Source organism: Haliotis rubra, unplaced genomic scaffold (genome assembly GCF_003918875.1).
Source record: "Haliotis rubra isolate DU_JTF1 unplaced genomic scaffold, ASM391887v1 Scf521, whole genome shotgun sequence".
Classification (NCBI taxonomy): Eukaryota; Metazoa; Mollusca; class Gastropoda; order Lepetellida; family Haliotidae; genus Haliotis; species Haliotis rubra.
The window spans coordinates 616998-640081 of NW_025767215.1; the positions used below are offsets into that span (position 1 = coordinate 616998).

The window sequence follows — 23084 nt, forward strand, 5'->3', positions numbered from 1 at the left end:
TTTACCCTAAATGACTTCCTTACGTATCCAATAACGTACTTCCACCACATTAAGATCCTGGATTGTTAAAAAACAGCTTTGTCAGCAGAAATTGGCGGCTGGTAATTTTAGAATATGTCAAAGCAATAACGAAATAGTTGCTTTTGTTTATTATTTTAATCAATGCATAAATTCCAAAACAGTATCCAGTTAAGTTTTTCCTGAATAGATTAAAATTCATAAATTGTACCATCAGACTGTCATGAATTGTGTCAGTTTACCCGGAAGAGTATCAGTTTTTGATTGAGAGCCCCAGTTCAACATTATGCTATACATTTGATTTTATCATGTATGAAATAGTGTGTACTGGGTACACAGTGTATTTGTTAATGCATGTGCTGGTGTTGGAAGCACACCGTTGTGATTAGGTACGATTGGTTCAGTATGCGAAATCACTTCAATCAGTTCTCCTTGTGATTTCCGGAGTAGATAATTGTTTCTAATTTACCAAACAGAAAATCCTTATTCTGTAACAGACAACGAAAATGTTCGGTAATCGTGTGAGACAAACACATGTGTCGGAATTATTTCAGCCATATTGGAATTTTTTGTACCCACAAACCATATAACTCTGTCTCCAGTTCTAGAATCAGTCAGTGGCCTTGGATCAAAATATCTACTTTTAGAAACAGGATTTGCACTTGTCGAATCTTCCATTGATGACTAAGTACCATATTGGCGGCATTGATCATACATACAGTCAAGTGAGACTGCTGCTTGTCACATTCTGCATCTGATGATCGATTAACTGGAAAATACCTCTGCAACAAACACAGATTGTTCCATTTCGCTCGATTAGGTAACCGAAGTGTCCCGAAATGATGCAGAAAAATTCGATACCGCTGCGACATGCACGTGACATGTCCTTGACCTTTGGCGAGTTCTTCCGCCAGTATAAACTACGAAAAAAGACAAAAGATGGACTTCGTTTCACTTTTTTAGTTCTGATGAATTAGAAGTGGTGTTTACACTGTATTGAGCAGACGAGTATGTACAAATAAACGTTGTATAGTTAGCCCATACACAAAAAATGTGAGATTCATATATGGAGAAAAAAACAACTGCAAACAGTACGGTAGAGAATCGTGGAATGATCCCTCTCTCTACGTGGTCACGATGGTTCACGCTAGCAGACAGACATGCCGCTAGGTGGCGCTAGCGGTTCAAATTCGTCGCTAGGTGGCGCTAGGTCAGCTGACACTAGCAAACCAAATTTGAAGCAAGATGGCGCTGGACGATCGTCAGGTGGTGTGAGACCCGTTTTGTCACTAGGTGGCGCTAGCTGGCTGTCGTCTGGTCGTTCCAAATTTACACGAGTTAGTTTACCCAATTGCACCTTATCGTAGAAGAGTACCTTTATATAGTTCTACACCAGCACTGCTGAGAAATGCAGTCGTCTATCCTAGACGATAGTCTTGGCAACACACGCAAGGAGATGAACATAGTGATGCTGAAGTAACGGATATGTACGTTGAAGAGTGAAGACTAGATAATTGTGTTCCGTCATAAGCAGGTTACCTCTGCCAAGTCATAGAAATGCTTCTCTTAAACAATATACTATAATACAGTTGCATAAATTATAACAACATTACAGCGCCCTCCTTTGGAAGGTAACGAATATATATAATATCAACAAAATGTCTTTCACGTAACGTTGGGCCATTCATGATATATTATGCTGTATTAAAGACCCGCACAAGACGTCGACAACTGATCGTCTTTTAATGCTGCGTTTAAAATGTCGAGTCCGTAATTCACATTGGAACTTCGTCAGTGTTCCCTCGTGGCTAATACAATACTCAAACCGAAGCCATCATTGTCTTATGTCCGACCTGGTGGTATATGAGTTTAGTGACCGCTAAACTTGCTATACAACTCCTCTGCTCAGTTTTCACAGGCAGCGCGGTGTGTGTTCTCATAGACTTATCGGCGCTGAAATACACCCGATACGGCGGCGCTCTGCAGTGTTGAGAGCGCTCGAGTCACCAAGGATTGTGGCGGTAGAACTGAGTGCAGGTTGCGAGTCGACCCCACCCGTAGACGGAGCTTGACTCCTAGAACTCACGCATACCCTTTCCCTGTTCTCCCACCTTGCCTCGATCGGTTACGAATCACATCGCTGGGAGCGCCTCTGTGTTTATATCCCTGAAACATGACCCCACCGTGGCCCGAGTACATTGTTACTGTCCACGATAAGTTCAACGTGTCTTTCTCAAGTCCGTTGTAATACAAACACTTCTGTTGGACCAAGAAGACATTAGCACGAATGAGCACTTGCTGGCTTGAAATGCACCCCGCTGTACCTCTTTGACGAATCGTTCTTGTAATGGTAAGCCCGGGACAACGGATGGTTGTCTCAAGTGGGTTTTCAGCTCTTTTGCGGCACGAGGAGACGTTGGGCACGCAGTGGACGACGTACTAGACGTTGCTGTAGCACTGACATAATCTCAGGCTGTTCCACTGGTCGTCACGTCCTGTTCTACAGAACACGTACAGGAACATATAGAGTTAAATAATGGCATTGTCCAATCACCACTAAGCCATCGCGGCCCCCACCATGTTGGACGCCGTCGAGAGGTTGAGCCCAGTCGATGTCATACTTGGCATTGAGGAAAATGAAGATGGGAACGTCGACTGCAGTGATGGCGGGAAGTTGTTGCCGAATCCAGAAGAGAGGCTGCCAAGTCCACCGTGCTGTGTGTGATGGTGTCCAGAGTGAGACATGAACCCTCCGGTCAGTGAACTCCCCCCGGTCATGTACGGGTGCATCTGGGTATGCATGCCCGGATTCATGTTGGCACCGAACCCAAGACCCTTGTCCAATGGCTTGAAGAAGTCATTCATGCCGCCCATTCCTTTCTTGTTCTTCTTACTCTTTGTCGACATCTTTCTGTTCCTCGTCTGAATACCGTCTTTCTTCATTGTTAGTGGGCGGTTTACCTGTAAGAAGAATATATTTATGAAGTCAAAGGTCTTCAAATGGCGTGTTTTCTATAATAGGCTCGTGGCCAGTGTTAGGGTGCTATCATCCTAGAATAGAGCGGTAATGGGGTATGTCCCCTTTTGGGAACCCCCTGCAGTTCAACATCTGCTCATGAAGCGGCGGCCGACCGCACTCGTACTAACACACACAGGAGCTCATAAATAACAGTCCTATATAAAACCAGATTACTTTTTGAGGGGGTGAAGAATACAGAAATAATGTCCAGAAGTCGATACAAATGTATCCAATTTGGTTCAATGAACAGTCATCAAATGGCCTATTTGAATACGGATTCCTCACCTGGTAACTTCCGGGTTTTTTATATTAATTTCGCTGATAAATAAACAAAGGGGTCATCGTCGGTCATGTTTGAAAAATGAGCTTTATTTGGCACATTATTAATTGCTTGGTTCACAAAAAAATATTCGCATGCAGTAAATCAGTTAGAAATTATGATTTTGTTGGGACAAAGCACAGCAATAATTATCTATTGACCTCAGTGTTATGGGGAGGATGACACTTTAACCTTTACCGGCGTTCTTCGGTGTGACATAAAATAGTAATATTGGACTGATGAATACGAAGACATGACCACTCAGCGATCTTAAAATAAAAGCATTCGTTCTGTGTTGGCTTCATGTCATTAAATATTTAACATCACACTGCTCTTGAAGACAAATTCGATAAGAATAAACAGTTTGAAATCAATAGACATTTTACAAGTACGAGGGTGTAGATTTCGCCAGCGTGTTGGTCCCACTAAATGATATATACCCTTAGAGGGATTGCTCGCACCCTCACACCCTTTGTGAAAACATAAACGATTACAATCCCCAAGAAAACCACAATTCCTTCGTAGCTGCATACATTAGTTAAACTGTGATACATAACAGCTTATGCTTTATTTAAAAAAAAGTATGTAATTTTAATTTAAAGAATATATGACTAGCTTTTATTTCTGTACACAATGTGTTTGGTGGTATTAAATGTATTTTAAATTAACGATGTCATTGATCCGTTTAAATTTAAACTTCTTTTAAATGTGCATATTCAGGAGAAAATTACGTTAATGTATCTGAGACTGAAATCACTGTAAACATCGGCTGCTGGGATTTCTGATGGACTCGCTCTGGCTCCTTGTCAAGTTTGGTTCTCCCAGAGCCGAGCTATTAGCGTTATATCGATCCTATTATCTTTACCATAAGGTTGTCCCGCCCTCCGAATTAACCTTGCAATTATAGAGTCAAATGAAAGATTTTCTGCGAGACGCTCGCTAGCTATTTGTTGGCAGACACAAGTGTCATAGATATGCCGACCAATTTAAATGCTGTGTTTCTGACGGTCTATTTACCGCTGAGGGTTTCACACTAAGAATTGGGGAAATTCCAAAGATTCTGCCCACCGCAAACTCTCGCGGGATTGCACGAGATTCTTAATTTGGTTTGGAATTGTTTGGAGAAAATGAGAAAAAAGGGACTTATCCATCGGCTAAACGTCGTTTGTTATTTCTGATTCAATTTATACGCTTGTTGTTACGTGTGGTTTGAAACGCAAAACAAGATTTACTTCTAACCGACGCTCCACCGTTGACATTTGTTCAGATATAAAGAGGAAACGGCCTTGAATTAAACTTTCCGTTTTTGGAGCTAAAATTTGTTGTTTTTTCGATACACATTTAATCCAAGCAGGCACTAATTATCGCATTGTTTGCGACAACAAAAAGACTGTCTCCCCACTCCGAGCCCCGGAGACCGAACGACGGCAGCATCTGGGTGGTAAATCGGCATTTTCTAGTCGCCTTCCCCTATTTGAAAACATCTTCCTTTCACTAAGCCAAATTCTGTTCGTCAGCGTACGCCGGGCTTTGTACAAACTCAACGAAGTGGCGGAAGCATGGCTAGTTTCTATAAGCCAGCCCTGCATGTCTCCCTCAAACACAATAAGGTTACGAGCTCGCTTACTGGCCCTGCGTTCAGCCATTGTCCACAGCCAGCGGAATCTTGAGCACACATTGACATCCTCCCTCCCCTAATTATCTTAAGTGTTCAACTCAACACAATCCAACCTGGCTTAATTCGCTCCGCCAAGGTAGGGACAGCGGACACATGCAGCGTTAATGAACTTCCCCGTCAACAACTGTTTACGTTGGAGTATAGACGTCAAGTCTCCAAGACATTAGATCATTAACTAATGAGAGCCTGTCCCCTCCCACAACAACCCCCAAATGAACATCGAGGGGTGGTGACAGGATTTAAAAAGGGACATGGCTTAAGTGGGGGAGCCGTGCCGCCGACTCGCTGGCTATCTCTGACCGCGGGCGATCGCCATTATGTTCGGAATTTAAATTCGAGACTCAAGTGGTGTGTGCTCGGTGGGTGCTTTAACGGGCTTTCCCACTTGTCCTTTATCTATATAGACACATCCATTATTGATAAAACATATACTTGTATTAAACACGTGGACACTTAACGCGACTCTATACTTCCAGATTTAGTAGGCGGATACGCGGACGGCTTATATTTATCAGGGGTTTCAATGCATATGCACTTCAGTTCATCGAAAGACCGTCAATCGGACATGAAAAGCTTCCGAATTAGAACGAAACCAGGTCTAATTCAAAACTGAATAAAACATTTTAAGTGCAAAATTGAAAAAAAGAGAATGACATGGATGTTTTAATAAAGTCACATGCAAAAAGCTTAATTGTACGAATTATTCGGAATAAAGGTCTCAAATTAAAATAACTCCAACTGTTTTCCCTTTCGATGTACGTATGCCCAAAGGAGACCTGTTTCCCCGCAATTTCTCGCTACACACTAATTGGTGTCTTTCTCCTGTGATGGGCTCTGTCTTGGGTCAAACAAAAACTCCCAGACAGGTTCCTCAATTTAGACAATTATCCGACGCCACTGAGGGTAGATGCTCTTTTAACGGGTCCTGCCAACTGACACCTCATGTATGGGGTAAGCCGCGGGGGTGGGGACAACTGGCTGGGGTCAGATCGTAGGGGTGGCTGCGTCCTGTACTAGTGAGTGGCTTGGTGGGTTTATTAGCTACACATTATTCTGTTGAGCAACTGTTATCGCGGTCACGCTTCACTATCTCTGATGTTAAATGAAGCGTGGAAATATTCATATTCTTGAACGAACCTGACGAGGATTCGTTAATCAGCCATCGATGTTTCATTCATGATGCATACGAAAAGAGGGATACAGATTTCACCGTCATAAATATCTTTGATCAACGCTAATGCTGGCATAATGAATTCGGCAGTTGTATGGTACATTGTTTTTTGTGGGTTGGGGGGAGGGGGTGCATATATAAAACGATCATATACAGGAATACCGTATTATATGCAGCTAAATCAAAGTATTATTCCTACTTAGCATTATAGTCATCAGAAACAACAAAATTATGAATCTATTGATGTTGAAACAGCTGTATCTGATTTTCCATGCTACAACTCGGAAATATCCCATGTCAGATAAAGCCATTAATTATATTTGAAAGTTCTGATTGAAAGCAGATTATATAATTTAATAAGGTTTATTATTTGGAACCAACTTTATGAGTCTTATATTAAAGTAGATACTGAGGCTAGTCTCCCTGTATCTCACATCAAACACAACGTAACCTGTTCAAATTAAAATTATATGCACTGAATTATCGTAGATGAAATGAGCAACTGGAACGGAGTGATAGTTCAGACTGGAGTCGGATGGAGTTTTCTTTGGGAGTCAGATGGGAGGGCTATATGAAATTCAATCGTGCGTAGCGAGGCTCTCTAACTGACTCCATTCGGTCTGACGACAGTGTTTGCGAGCAGACCTAATCGTCGTGGCTTTGATCTCGGCAATTTCTATATTACGACGGGAGCAACTCGACCCTAGAAGAAGATAGTATGGCGAGGGAGTGTGGCCGCCTCAGTGGCGCGGGAGGGCGGAGAGGGATGTAAACGACAAGCGAAATACTGGAAAACGGGATACGGTCTATGCACACGGCTGGAATACTGACATGTTACCAACAGGTGGAGAAGAGGGACTCTAAGTACAAAACGGAATAGATGTCTTGTCTCGGGACGCTTTACATTTGACATAATTATAATATTCCCCTTTTTATAAACCCGCCAAATTCATCTTTTCTGCAAAAAGAGGTTTTGTGAAATAAGAGTTGTTTTAACCCATCTGTAATATATTTTTTCGTTTATCCATTTTTTAAAAGGCTTGTGAACTGAATTACCTTCATTGCTTGATCCCATGCCTAGTTCAGTCAATTTGAGTCTATAGTGAATATTGAATAATGGTAATTGGAATATAGAATTTATATATTCACACAATCACATACAGAACTTCTAACAGACTGCAAACTTGACAGTAACACCTGGTGGATTCCTCGGCGAGGTTAGATTGTATTGTTGATACAGACTAGATTTGGTTGTTGATATAGACTAGATGTTGTTGTTGATATGCATCGCTTAAGTGTCTAAAGCCATCTGCAATACAATTGCCTATTTTTAAACTGTTCTACATTGAGACATCAGAGAGAATGGATTATGGTAATAGAATCATGAAACCGCCGGCAGAATGCCAACAGAGTCAATAGAATTATCATTTTTGTCTTCACAAACGATTCCCCAAAACATGAATAAAAACAATTCATTTTGATCACTTGCAGAAACAAGTCATAAGATATAAGGTTACCTCCAGTACTGTTTATCAAAGTTACAAAAATACGCCGAAGTAAATATTTGATAAATATCAAACTGTGCATTTCTACAAGTACAAACGATCATTTTAAATAGTTTTAATATTTTCTACTCTGGGATGTCTGCAAAACCCGCTTTAACACGCCAAGATAATACCCAGCTCAGACACGTAAAGCGGTAAGATTGCCGAAAATGCATGAAAACTAACCCGAAAAAGTCAATTCAAGAGTAACTTACTTTCACCGCAGATCAATACATAAGTGAAGCTCTTATCAGAGAGCTTAATTTCCATATAATTTACAATAAAATTCTGCTCATAATTCCGCTATAAGGCTTAATGTTTTTCAGTATCGCCAAGGTATGTTGGGCGTAATCTCGCTCTTTAGCATCGTCTATACATAAAAAGAGATCATGTTTCGTTATCGGAATTTGATAAGGATTGTCAAAATCGATGAAAACTTAATTTTTCATAACAGAACACGTTAATGTGTGTGATATCAGTTTCATAGGGTGATTATAATCTGCGGTGTTTTCCCGATAAATGTCCATATCCCCTATGCTAAACTTCTAACAAAACTCCAGGAAAAACTTGCTTCATTAAGCCGAAGCAAATCCCTCCATGGACCGTTATTGTTCTACCTATTCCTACAACTAAAAAGTTTTTATAGGAAACTACAAAACACAGAACTACCATTTAAACTAATATCACAGTGTCATAGAAACTTAATAATTGAAAATATTAACTATATTACAGTATTTTTCCATCGTAACTTGTCTATGGTTTTAGAAATAAAAATTCAGAATCGGTTTTTATTCAAATATCTATGCTGACATTCATACTATTGGTGATTCAAAGTTCAGATGTTAAAAACCCGATTTTTCCTTAAGCTTTCAGAAACTAAGTAACGTATGTGTCCGGCAATAAATTGCTGTTCTATCTAACCCCTGTCACACAAGGATTACTCAATGCTGATATTACGCAAATGTTGGCCATTACGTAAAAATATTCAAAGTCAGCGCAAATGAAACTGCGTCATTAAGTCAGGGAACCAGACAATACCCCAACCTTGTATTGACAAGGCAATGTTAATGAAGGTATCTTTCCACGATGCGTCATAAATGGGACTTCCTAACCAAGCTCCACTTAGTTGGAAATGCCATACACTTAACAAACTAACAAGACTACCACCAAATGGCCAAATTACAGACGTAACATCTATGGCCATTGGGAGCCCACAGTAGCCACTGTTAGGGGTGCGCATCTCAAGTACAAGAGGATGAACCTGGCGTCGCAATGCTTTTAGAACCTGTCAACGCACCAGGCACTGATGTCAATATTTCACTCACCCCTCCCACGGATCAGTGCCTCGATCAAGTCTCAGCAATTTCCATTTGAAATGTAAAAATGATAAAAGTGCTTCGCGGTTGCTTGAAGGAAATGAATAGCTTTTACCCGAGTCAAAATTTACGGATACAGGCAATTTGTTCGAGTAGATTCGCTTTCTTGTAAGTGTTGAATTTTCAATTTTTCCTATCCTATATTTTACTATTCAACGTGGCCTTTCAACGTAACCATATCGTCCTACTGTAATGCAATAACAACCTAACCTATAGTCACTTGGGTGCGTGTTGAGACGCTTGACGTGATGTAATGATATTGCCTAGTATTTTCAACACGATGCTTATAGTTTAATAACATAGCTGTAGTGACCTGATTATACATATGTTTTCAAAACTGAAAATGAATATTAAAAAAACAAATATAGAAAAAACTATGGAAGCTACTGCCATTGTATGTTTAATCACGAAGTGCAGTGGAGAAGTGCTTAGAAAACAAATTACGATTAGGAATAGTAAAAAGCAGTACTTACATTGTGTAGTTTGTAATAGAGACCACAGGCGTTACAGACGGGGTCTCCGTTGGGGTTACGTCGCCACAACGTCGTGGTTGTCGTTCCGCAGTTAGCGCAACTGGTCCCTGCTCGCCGTGCAGCCGACTGTAAAACAGAGAGAATTAAAGAAACTTTAAATTGTTGTAAGGTTTATTTCATCGATTTATCAGCTCTTCAATATCCCCTTCCTTAAATTTCAACTTGGCGGTCGACAGGACATAAATTAACCGGGAATTTGAATGAGCGAAGAGGACAATTCGTGCGTTGGCTTCGTTACTCACGCCAGCGTTCACACGCTACACTTAGACGTGATGACTTCCTATATTGCTACTTAAGGTTGTATTTTGGCCGGGAACCTATCCCTAACAATAAAGGTTACTTCGGCTACAGCAATTACGTGCTCGGGTAACCAGTATCTTCTACGCTGTCGCTGGTTTTGGACTTAGGCCTTTGTTTGAATCTCTTCCTAACCAATGGAGCTGTCGCGGATACGTCTAGCCTGGCTCGTGCGCCGTGTTTAGGGTAACGCGACACCCTCAACCCTCGTCAGTGGGCTCAAAACCCAGACCATATTTGATTTATATCCTCTGAAATTGAGGGAGGGGGGTTGATACCCCGGAAAGGTCAGTCGGGGTAGACATTTACTTGGCCCAGGAATTAAGAAAAACAGTCCCCCCAATAACCTCTCAAAGACCTTTAACCAACACAAAACACGCGTGCAATACGGTGCTGTGGTCTCCGTTTGGATAGCAAGCTATCATCATATTTGTAATGAAATTCAATGATGTCATGTAGTATGTTTTTAAAGGAGAAATCTCCACTTTAATATCTGTTCGTGTGTTTGCAGCAGATTTGAACCGTCAGTAACTTCATCGCAGAGATGCAACTTCATCGTTGACGTTAATGTTCCAAAAGCCCTGTATTCGGTGTTAGCCGGCTGTCGGTCGTTGTGTGAAGCCAACAAGCGCTGGCAACATATGTCGGTATAAATCTGGATCCCCGGTGTCGCCGCGACAAACGGAAGTGTCTTCATGTGAAAACGAGAAAATTAAAATGGACAAAATGAGTGAAGTGTGACCAGCGAATGTCATCCGGACGCCCGCTGTCGTCGGTCGTTTCGAAATGGTGCGAACCTCAGCTGGAGTAGCTGCCACACGCGGCACTGACAACTGTGCGAATGTCGTGATGGAGATGTTGCTGCACAACCTGTTGTGTTGTACATCCGCAAGGGAAAATGACGACAGGGTTTCAACACCTATGTCTGTGTAAAGAGTCTCAAAGCCATCTCTCCCCTAGCCATTTGCATTTACGACAACAACGACGGTGATGATGAAGAAGAAGACGATGATGATGATGATGATGATAATAATGTTGATGATGGTGGTGGTGATGGTGATGTTGTTGATGATGTTGTTTATGAGAAAGACCCACAAATTTATGTGACACACGATGAAATGGAATACACAACCTGTCGATCAATCCGGTTACATATAGAAAAGTAACCAGTGTTTATTTTCACGGTTACCCAGTAATGATTCTGCATAATCAATGTTAGCCCCATTTGGCTGAACAGACAGCGAAAATATCGACCTCCGCGACCACGACGACCCATAGTTCCGTAGTTGTTCAGTCCGACTGGGATACCTTGCACAACTTAACCAAACGATGCTTGAATTTCATTTTTCTTAATTGCTCCTGCTCTGCTTGCGTTTCCTGGCCTGGCGTCACCGTTTAAGGATCGATAATTGTAGACAATGACACAGACAGGGGGAGGGGCTACGGGGATACGCGATTAACCAGGCAATCGATACCTAACCGTATGTCTGGGAAAACTACAGTTGACAGCGACGAGTGCCTTTAACAATAAAATAAACATGGCAATATTTACCTATGCGATATTTACATACTGGCGCATTCAACCACGTTTACGATTATGCATAATCCGATATTTCGTTTTATGGTTTTTTTTATTTGCTAAGCTAAGTATTACTAAAAATATTTTTGAATTGTTCAAATAATTTTAAAATATGTATTAATAAACAGTTCGTTCATAACGGCTGTATTTAACGCTTAAACAAAGTTAGAACACCTTAATAAAGGTTTTATAAAACTTCATTGAGGGAATGGCAAATAAACGCCGATATACTGTCTGATTATGCAGACAATTTCAGCACACTATGGAAGCATCTCTCGCAAAGTGGTTGGAGGTTGAACGTAAGGGCACCGAGGTTTCAAATTACCTTCTACGCATGTCGGTTTTCGTTATGAATACAAATTACGGAGAGGGTAAGTGCGTGAATACTGACATACCTCCCTACCGACAGTTTCAAGGGGAGTCAATGGCAAGCTCTCGACTCTGTCTCTAATACAAGCCTGGATTAAAAGAACGCCGCGTTTTTAAACATGTGGTTTTAAAATCAGCTGTGGGATCATACAAGTCTTACACCAAAGTACAGTAATTTCTAATAAAATGGCTCCAGATATCATATTGTCTCCCAACTAAAGCCCCGATTCACGTCATTTTGAAACAACTATTTCCATCACCCCAAATGTTATAAACTGTCACTTCTGAAAATATGAAAATGCACAGACGTTTTTTGTAAAACTGGGATGATTATATATATTTTAAGTTCGGCTGTTAAAGGTTTGGGTTAGTTCCAGCGTTTAACAGAATAAGTCTCCAGTTCCCTTTTCTTGTTCAAACTGCTTTGGACGTTAGCGTGAAGATATATGGTTTTGTCACGTCACAGAAGATATTAGGCTTTGTTTACATAAATCTCTAGTACCTGTGTCTGGATACTTAGACGAGTGTGGTCCCCCAAAACTGAAACCACTCTCGGGGGCTTTTCAATTTCCAATCACAATCCGGTGTCAAATGAAAAAAATCTTCGTCCGCCGCGCCATGTCTTAAAGCCAGTTTTGACCTTGTTTACACAACTTGGTATTCATCACAACCACTGCAAACAAAGTCTTCATACTTTTATGTAGTTCATCGAAAGAAGGCTCCGTCTCCCTAAATGCTCACCAAACATGACTTCGACAATAGCTCCCTGGCTAACAGCGTTCTCCGATTTTTAAATCCATACTTTGTCAAATACCGAGTTTTCACCTCTTTTGCTTTTATCAAGGGGTGACTCCGCCCAGTCAATCAGCGTTCGAGAGGCAGGGGGGATAGCTTGGGTGGGAGAGCTCCGCTACCCGACAGACCATCTGTCTACGGCGGGGTACCTAAGGGTTTTGAGAGACTGAGTGTAGCCTCTGTTTATTTTGCTATTTAATTGCATTTTCACCTGCTGAGATCCTGATTCGAGTGACTTTTAATCCCTTCTCGATATCGCGGTCCGATTTCCAATAAGTAATACTAAAAGCTTGAAGATCGACCATACGGGCGGCAGTGAAAGACGCCTTTATCGTTAAGTCAGCGGACTGAACCTAGCGAGCGGTATTTCGCAACGAACTGACATGAAAGCACAAAACCCTAGCCGCCACTGCCGGTGGTGTATTTTTGCAGGTTCATGGACGATTTATAAATCCGTGTTATCCACAAAACGGCATGATAAGATCAAAAACCGCGCGAGAGGACTTGAAACTACGAGATCGCATTGATATACGTCCCAATGGCGAAAACAGCCTTCGATCATCGATACGAATATTTGAGATCGGCAGCGGATTCGTGTAATTGCGCCACTTATTACATATTTAAGAGATATTATATATTTTTCAGGAGATTCGATATGTTCCCCAAACTTGTTCAAATCGAGATAGGCAGGCGAGCCTTCTTCAGAAGATCTTTCTTTACGGGGTTGGCACGCGAGCGTTGCTCAACAAGCGGTACTAGCTGAAACAATGACTGAGCCAGGCGATCGTTGGTTTGGCTAGGATGTTCTATCTGATCAGATGGAGAACTGATTGACAACGTTTGTCACGAAATAGTGGCTTCTTGCAGTAATACGCACGCTTAGTAATGCCCGATTGAAGCGTTGAAAGATAACGGCGAAATACGCATGTCTTATCAGGCTGAGTCGAACGGGAGTTACAACGATTCACAGGCTAGCTATGGGAAGTTAGCTATATCTATGGTAAAAGTCACATATGGGTAACGACAATCTCGTTCAAATCTCAAACTTGCACTAAGTATAACAGCACACCATCATCAATTTGGTAAATCATCGTCCTCATCAACTGGACCTCCCCTGAAATCTCCAACATCAGAACTGTGCAATTTGAATCATTTGACAACCTCGATAAGCAAAATCAGTTTTTAAACGAAATAAATGCAATCGATAAAGTGAACAACGACAGAATAAATGTGTTCCTAAAAGAGTTTGTTGGAATTAGGATTCATTGTAAGAAGGCTATCTTCTCGGTGAAATTGTTTCAAAAAGTTTTGAAAAAAAACTCCCGAATTACAAAATAATAGTTTTTAAACTAAAACGTATCCAAACGTTTATGTTTGAATTCATAAAGAGGTAAATGTTTCAGATGATCGTGTTTCTATTTTCTACAAAAAATCTCCGTTTTAACTGCCATGGCATTGCTATCCACGCCCATCCTACGCCCCGGAACTAAGAGCGTGTTTTATCAGTATTTTGACAAGAATCGTCCTCCTAACCTCAACGAAGCTATACGAATAATTTTTTTCAGGAAATTTGCTAAGCTTCCCTGACATAATTGAAGCGGTGTAGTGCCCGGATGCTTTGATGGATGGGTTATTTTGTTAGTAATTTAAGATGCATACCACAGCTAGTGAGAGAGAGATTTTATTTCTCTACAAGCTCGATTAACATAATAGAATTAGGAAAAACAGACTTCTCTGTTTCGTTATTTGTTCCCCGGAACGTACTGAATTTTAACTTATTTAACCAAATTTGGAATTTATATTTAGAAATGTCCCTTTAAAAACCAATATCTTCAAAGCAACATTTAATTCCCTTTTAGTAGTTACATTATTTATAAATGTGTTGGAAACGCTGCAATTCAATCGTTGTTCTATGCTTTGAAGACAAGGTTAGTAACTCGTCTCTTCATGATATGGAGTGAGGTAGCAATCTAGATAATTACAGTCCCTATTATTCAGTCACCAAACTAGAAAAGCTGTCGCTTTTTCTAGGGGCAGCGAGAGCCTACTAAATATTGTATGGCGCTGGCGAGCTCTAGACTCACACGCAGGTTGCAAGTCCCCAACTTCAAAGCCGTACGGAGCCAGGCGACGGCTCTCAACTCCGTGTGCAGTTATACGCACTTTCCATGTGAAACAATACTGGAACAGTGGGCATGAATTGAAACTGGGGTGTGAATTGTAGCCCAACGGAATATGTATTTTGCATGTGATTTTAAATTAAGGCTCAGTGAGACCGTAGTGAAGTATTCGTTGAGACTGTTTAACGTGGTTCGAGCACGTCAGACTGGGGGATACCACCGCCTATTCCCATGGTGTTCTGTGATTGAATATCAAGGCCTGGGTGTCTGAAAACCGTTCAGATATATCGATCTTTTCATGGTTTGCATTAATATTGGGAAACATTGACAACTTTTGTACAATATTAAAACTTGTAGTTGCTTGTTAACTTACCAATCTTCGTTTTGGTTTAATGAGGGGTCGGTTGGAACCGTTCATTTTGTGGTAGAGTCCACAGGCATTACATAAGTAATGACCAGTGCCGTCTCGACGCCACAACGGTGTAGAGGTTGCTCCGCAGTTAACGCACTCTCTGCCCTCTGAAATAAAATAATATCATCAGATATTTCACGCTAACACACCAGAATAAACGATTAAACATGCCAGATTGTTTCTGAAAAGATTCTTATGCTTCATTGTACCTGAATACGTGTTTAACTACTGGAATATATCGGGTCATTTTAAATGGAACTGCTTAGCAATCCTAACCCGCTGCGAATGGGCGGGGGAGATGGCGCCGTGGGAGGGGGCGGAGAAGGCTGGGGTGGTGGAAAGTAGGGGGGTGGTAGTTAACACCAACATAAACAAGTGCGTGTATGTTTCATCACAAGTAATTAGACAGCAGTCAGCATAAGAGGTGGCCACTGTCATTTGTCAGCTCAGCCGCTGTAGCACTGAGTTTAACAGTTTACATACAACTCCTCTAATGATGTAATTGCTGGGGCTGTTAGCGCAATTCCTGAAAGATGTTAGAAACACAGAACCGCTCTAACTTGGCCCTGTCTACATCATGGCCAGCAATCATTTTTGAAAAACGGGCGAGGGGTCCCCGTTTCTTATTTTGGAGAGGGGGGCATATACGAGATGTAAGGGCTAATTAAGAAATGTCTCGGGACGCCATAACATGCTTGACGTGAAACTAGTGCCCGTCTGTCGGCTTGTTTAGTAGACTGGACTCTCATCCTCCTCAACGCTAGACTTGAGTAAAGTGCCCAACACTCATAAGCTTCTAGCGTTTGGTAATTCGATTCATATTTGACTTTATCAAACGCTAGCAGATCCCTCGCTACTTGTTGATAAATACGACAGTCAGTGCAATGTGCTTTGTGTCACACTAACTCTTATATAATGCCAATTCATGTGAAATAAGGGCCCACTTGTAAAAAGAGGCACATTTTGAAGTCGTCGATCGTTAAAAGCGCATGAAAATTCAAGCAGATAAAAAACATTGAAATGAGAGTCTGTAGGCTGTATACGGCGCGGTGTTGTGAGTAGGATTAAGCTATTTGTGTGATTGTTTACAAAATTCCTTATAATGATACATAACATGTGTTTTCGTTTCTGCTTGAAATATACACAAACTGTCACTCTCATTACGCGATCGACACTGTAGGCTTACCAGGTGGGACTGGATTTTTGGTGATCAAACTCCGTAAATATTGTCACTGCCCTATATGCGAACCCACTTGCATAACTCTAAGATAACATATTATTCTGCCCCGGGCGAATGCAATTATATTTGACGTCAAGATACGCCACGAGCCAGCGGAGAGCCCCTGCCTTGCATATCAAACGCCATTAACACATGTGATGGGTTCTAGCCAATATGGGCGACATATAACTATAATGTGAGGGTTATTTTGTCACTGATGGCTGCAACGCATCGTTCCATCTGTAACCAAGCTGTTACTGACCGTGGCACGCCATTTCCCCACCCCCAACGTAAGTACCTTCTGGGTAGGTACCGAACAAGCAGGTGAAATGGCACATTTAGGGGATTTACCATCAGTGGTCAGATGTCCAGTTGGTCGTGTCAGACTGAACAGCGTCTGGTCGGACACTCACGAGCTGATTAACTCAGCATCTTAACGCATCAGGCCCAGTAGACCCGTGACACGGGCATGAAATGCTACACCCCCTGGACGATCCCTGCAGTTAGCCTGACCCCTCACCCCCTTCCCCGGACTTCATGTCAAACGCTCAAGACAAAAGCAGCTCGATTTCCGGCTAAAGCGGATATACCGAGTGTTTACTAATTGCATATATTGTTTCTGTCGAGACACGAAGACTCGACTGAACACCACAGCTCCTGTGCCTTCTAAATGACCATTTGCAGCAGTGTCACATTACACGTGAAACCCGTGCCATAATTTACATCATAGGTTAAACGTGCATCCAAATCACAGATACGCATCGCGATTTCACACAAGTAAATGAACCCGTTATAAATATAATATAAATCGTGTCATATGTGACCATAATGGCTGACGGACGTTGGATGGCGAGTAGAGACGACTGCAGCTACTACTTCTACGTAGGTCTCTTCCGTCCGGATTCCGACCCGTCATCCTTGTAGTACAGGCAATCATATAAACGAGGCTAACACGGAGAAGTGCTTCTCCCTTGTCTCAAGTACTTGGGGGGGTGGGGATACTGGAAGGGAAGGGATGCGTAAATCTAAGTATCTCCTGCATAAACACTACCAACATGAAAACAGTAGACATGTAGAAATATTTCCGTGATAATAGCATCTCTAAGGCCGATCAGTGAAATGTCTATAGTGCTCCAAAGCTTGTTCAAGATGTAACTTTTCTCGTTTATATATGTACATACCAAAACAGATATACTGCAAAATGGTCATAAAAGGTCATAATTCAGTGTCAAATCTACAGCTTGGGAAATATACATGCAAACGTTAAAATCAATGCTCGTCTTATGTCATTCGTTCACGTCAGATTTTGATGTTATCCTTCAAAGGAATTTTATATTTTAACCGTCATTGATTTCAAAGAACCATGAAATGACTATCCTATGCTGTATTCTCTTCGGTTAATTTTCATTTTATTTGAAGCTGGATATAGGTTTTGTGATTGACCGTGACGGAAACACAGCAATGCCGTACAACTGGGACATTTTACCAAGACACAGTTTCTCATAGAAACGCTGGGAAACCCATCAGTGAATAGCACTAACTGTACAGGGAATGGCCTTCGTCACGTTATTTTAGAAACAACAAGCTTTCTTTTCACTCTCTAACAAAAGCATTGTGCCCGTAGTAAACAATGAATATAAAATTCTCTTTCTAGACAAAGGCGCAAATTTATGGTTTGTGGTGATGTTTTTTGAAAATGTATTTTATCTAAAGTGCTCATATCTTGGCCATCAACATATGAAAAATGCACCGTTCTTGCTCATTTTCTTTATATAAAATATTTTTTAAATGGACAGAATAAAAAAAACTATCGTCATGTGTTCCACTGGTGGGTTGTTTATGAAAGAAAAAACATTTACACTTTATTTACACATGTATACACCAACGGGGGTGATGAATACATCATGGGTGACGTTTGAACACACAAATGTTAAATGTAAACAGGCAGATTGGATAACGACGGCCTGGAGAATCATATTATATTTCGAATAAAGACGCTAAGCGCCCGGTTGATAAAGCCCGCCAAAAACAAGAGGGTGGGAATGAGAGAGATCGGAGTCTACAGAAAAATCTGGAAAAGGTTGCCAGGCAACAAAACAAATGCCCAATAAAAGTATGTATTTTTATAAAAGTGTATTAGAGTTACAAAGGATTCTCACTTTGAATAAGTAAATGTTTTTCTTTCGATTTACGAAAGAAAACTGTAGATTGTGGTGCAATTTTGATTTTGATGTACATGAATATGATTTGGGAAGAGGGATTTTATCTAAAATTTGTTAATATTAATAAATTTTATTTTAAAAAAACAACTTACCTGTGCTTGATCGAGACTTGGTCCTTGTTCTCCCGTGACCAGAGGAGAGGGAGGGTGTGGCTTTGAACACGGATGCCGTAGGGTGGAAGCCGATGTGTGCGTTGGCGTAGTCGGTGGGCATGTAGTGGGGGTAGGTGGGAACGGGGTGGGCAGTGCTGCAGGTGACGCTGCTGTGAGCTGGGAAACTTGCCAAACCGGACAGTCCATTTTCTGACCCGTCGTTTTTTGGTTTGTTGTCAGGGGTATATTCACTTGTGCATGTGTTATTCTCGGGGGTACTGTCTTTCGGGGGAGTGGGAGGGAAATTAAACGAGCTTGATGTGGCGATGGATGTTGCAGGGTGAACAGAGAGCGGGGCTGTAGGGGAGGGGTGTGTGAGGGACTTGCTATATATACTCCACCCCCCGGTGTGGGGCACCATGGACTTGGGCTCTGTGATCCAGGGTAAGGGGTGGGTGTGGAAGTGGGTCCGGTGAAGCTGACTGCCACTTGACACTGCAAAACAATATAGAAAAATGTAATCAAATTATTTTATCATTGAAAATAACGTTTAAAAGGTTAGAGTGATCCTGTTTAGCATGTAATGTTGATAGTTGTTGCTTACACAACACAACTCAACCGACATGAGAACAATGTCTAATGCCAGCGACTAACAGCATCTGGAAAATTGTTTTGTGGATTGTGGGGGAGACATTAAAACTCGAATTACACTGCACGGGATTATTTTCCGAACTGAGAATTGTTTGGGTGCTTTAGCAATTTCATGCGACATTGTAATAGAAACTATTGCAGAATGGAAACGCAAAACTCACTCGCGAGGAAGAATTTGCAATTTATGGAAAGAATGAATTTCACAAAACCCAACAAATACATTATCTTTGTAATGGGGAATAGATTCGCAGTGGATGAAAATGGAGACTTGATATTACAATAAAACATATTGCTCTGATATACGCTGAAAATGGAGATTGCATTACAATCATGAACTGAATTAAATTGGTTCCTAATATAAAAGTTGCGCGGACTGTTCTTTTTATTTGTCCGAAATAAACGTTTCTACGTTCATGTCATGTTTATTATAGTCACTGCTTTCTAAATCACGTGAATTGCGAACACTTTCTACTCATAGAAGCCAAGCCGGAGAGGAAAATGAGATTAACTTTGTTAAGAAAGGGACGCTCGCTAAACATTGGTCGTTAACAGGGAAGAAAAATGTTTCCGAAATCAAGAGCAAATTGTTTTCACAGCAAATTAATCATGTGTTAATGAGACTAGCGGGAGAGACTTTAAGGGGAACGGACCGAGTTTCTGTCTCTACCCCCCATGGGCGCGGGACCCTCATCATCCGGGATGGTTTTAATAGAATAAATTAGATAAAGCTGGTTTTTTTCTAAAATAAGGACTTGTAAGAAGCAAGGACGAAAGTAGTGGTTAATTCGATTAGATGATACATGCTTATTGCTATGATATTTGATTACTCTTGCTGTAGGAATCGGTTGTGCGTTCGGTTTAACCGATGGGGAAAAATACCAAGTACATTATCATAGCTTGAAGCTTGGATAAGAAACTTGATCCGAGGTCCGGGCCGATTTCATTTATTTATGGAGGTTTTATATGAAAAGCTCATTTATTCTGTTACGGTGCGCTGGCTTTCGCATACATATTGTATAAAGATTATTTCTATATTTTCATGGCAATATTGTTTGACATTTCAACGGCGATTATTTACTAAACTGAGGAATATATTATGAATGAGCTAATTGTTAAATAAACTCACTGTGACTTTATGACTTAACTATCCTTTCGAGAGCCGAAGATGCGAGTTGTTTAGCTTAGATTTGCCATTTTAAAACATATTTTTAAAAAACGTGAAAACATGACCAGAAAATTGGTATGGAAACGCTTTTCCGGAGTTTTTCAATCAGACAATACCCGCACAGTTTGCTGTTGGCAATGTTAAGTGACGTGAGCTGTTTACTCCATATGGTTTACAACTTTTCTCAACTTTAAACATCAACATCATCGTTCGTTAACAAACGGCAATGGGGTGCAGGAGGAATTATTTCAAATACTTCGTGTGTCGGACGAAATAGCTCAGTTCACGTGACGGCCCATGGTGGGTATGTTTACAGCTTAGGTATATTTGCAGAAAACGGAGATATGGTATATGAGAAGCAGATTACTGTTTATGGCCTAGTCTAGACTAACAAGACCACTCTAAATTGATCTGGAAAATTGGATATGTCTCTACAGAACGACTGAAATTAAACCGCGATCCTTAGGCGCTTGTGGCGTCAAACAACCGACTGGCCATGGGTTCAGCCTTAAAACGGAGTGGGAATGTGGAAGACTGAAACGGCGAGAAGCCGGAGAAAAGTACACATTTCCTTTTAATTCGAGGGCGGATGCATCTGTGCGATGAGGGTTAGAGGTGGGTGTTTGTGACATTCTGGAGAAGTTGTTGACATTGTCATTTGTCAAGCCAAAATACTTATGTTATTGGAAAACCTGCAAACCCGGCTGTGGTGAAGCGCATTTCCGACCGACATAACTACATAAATACCACAAATGTGGTGCTTGTTGATGATACAGGCAAAGTCCAGAGTGAGTCTAAACATCCTTGCTAATTCCCCTGTAACCGGATTAGAATTAACCAATGAAACAAAAGTTTGCCCTCTCGTAATTTAAAGGAAACGGGACAGGCGGAATACACAGAGCACGGACAACGAAATCAAATCACTACACATAAGTTAATAACAGGATCCTCCCTTAAACGAATCGATAATGTTTGATGAATTTCATCAAAATTAAACTGGTTGTTTTCAGAGTGCAAACAAACAGATCCATGCATGTCAACAAAAGACAAACACGCATAAATAAAAAAATGAATATGATAATGTCATTATAGAGCGACTCACCATGTTGACGATATCCCATGCTAGGACGGCCGCTGCCGGGGTAATACCCGGGGTTCATATGCCCTGAGTTTCCATCAAACGAAGAAAACAACATCTCACTGATATCTTCTGGGGGTAGGATACCGGGGGTGGCTGCAGCCTCGAACGTATTCCTGTGGGTGTCGGGACGAAGCCAGGCGCTGGGGTGCTGCTGATCTTCCATTGTGGTATTGTCGAGAATCGCGGGGGACAAGTTGAAATCAGGCTTAAGTGCCTGAGTTTCTGTCAAGTTGACCTGCAGTGACAAAATGCATTAGATGAAACACAGAGTCCAATTGGGGGAGATATGTTGCCAAGTGGTGAAGAAGGTCACAAAATACAACATTATCACCCAAGCATGTCACGCGGACATTAGCATATTACCATATCGGCGATTGTGGGTTCAGTTAAGCAAGTCAACCTCTGATCATGATTAGCCGTTGATAAATCTGTTTAGATAAGCTATCATTGCAATATAGCAGGTGACACGGGCAGCAGGTTGGGCCACGTGCATAAATTTGCGAAGAAAACAAACCTTTTGTAGGTGGAAATATCCGACTGCAATTCACACTTCACTGATTAAAGACGATAGGGGAATAACACAACAAGTTGTTTGAACAAGCTAGTTCCGTTCACTGTCAACAACTAGCGGTCCCTGTGGTAGTAAGTCCAAAGACCGACTGAAGGTAGTGTTAGGCTCGGCTGTGTTTCATTCCACGATCTACGGCGCCAGCCCGCTACAAGATACAGACAGTCATGGCGAGACGAATGTATTAATGACCAATCATAGGGCGTATTACATTGTAGATACTGACATAATAGCGCCAGAGCCCTTCATATCTCCGCTCTCATTGGTTTACAATTGCCGGCTGGATGATTCAAACTGTCAATCAAAACAATTTGCAAAGGGTAATAGAGAGCGCCCCGACAATTAGGGGCGGAGCTTCGATGCGACAGCTGGGATTTGATTGGCTGACGGTATTTCTAAGCCTGGACGAACGGTGTTTTAAGGCCCCGCCTACAAGGATTTGTCGACAGATCGTCTAAGCTCCGCCTCCGTCATCTTCTCCCGGCGTTACGGTTGATATAGCAGCCCCTTTTCTTCATAGTGAACCAAGCGCGATCTTGCTATTGTCATATGCTCAAGGGTCAACTCAATAGAGGGCCTTCGTGGAAGAAAATACCTCAACGAGCCCATTGCTTTTCGGGTGGCTAAACATTGTTTATTTTACACCGACACTGTTATTCTTCGTATTTGACTTAAGATATAAAGAGGTACTATTATAAGTGTATCATTGAAAGATCATTTAAATACACACATTCCACACAAAGAAGGCAAAACAAGGCTGCTCTATTGGGAAGACTTCTCGGGTTGGTGGTTTTTG

At 41.4% G+C, this 23084-nt stretch overlaps 1 protein-coding gene across 1 annotated transcript; it reads right to left on the minus strand.

The window, feature by feature from the left end:
• Positions 1-963: 963 nt before the first annotated feature.
• LOC124252690 (transcription factor GATA-3-like) lies at positions 964-22457 on the minus strand. Its single transcript, XM_046686345.1, has 6 exons — positions 22235-22457; positions 21682-21955; positions 18764-19258; positions 15192-15337; positions 9599-9724; positions 964-2979 (listed from the first exon to the last, which is right to left on the minus strand). Exons 2-6 carry the CDS (start codon positions 21881-21883, stop codon positions 2575-2577), a joined length of 1374 nt encoding a protein of 457 aa, XP_046542301.1. The 5' UTR covers positions 21884-21955; positions 22235-22457; the 3' UTR covers positions 964-2574.
• Between the last annotated feature and the right edge of the window lie 627 nt (positions 22458-23084).

What these genes read in the sequence shown, in the direction of transcription:
- LOC124252690 (XM_046686345.1), bottom strand. Translation starts at nt 21,883, where the DNA reads ATGGAAGATCAGCAGCACCCCAGCGCCTGGCTTCGTCCCGACACCCAC. An exon ending in CAAGTCTCGATCAAGCACAG is followed by an intron (nt 15,338 to 18,763) that starts GTAAGTTGTTTT and finishes ATTTTATTTCAG; the next exon opens with AGGGCAGAGAGTGCGTTAAC. An exon ending in TCTATTACAAACTACACAAT is followed by an intron (nt 2,980 to 9,598) that starts GTAAGTACTGCT and finishes TTCTTCTTACAG; the next exon opens with GTAAACCGCCCACTAACAAT.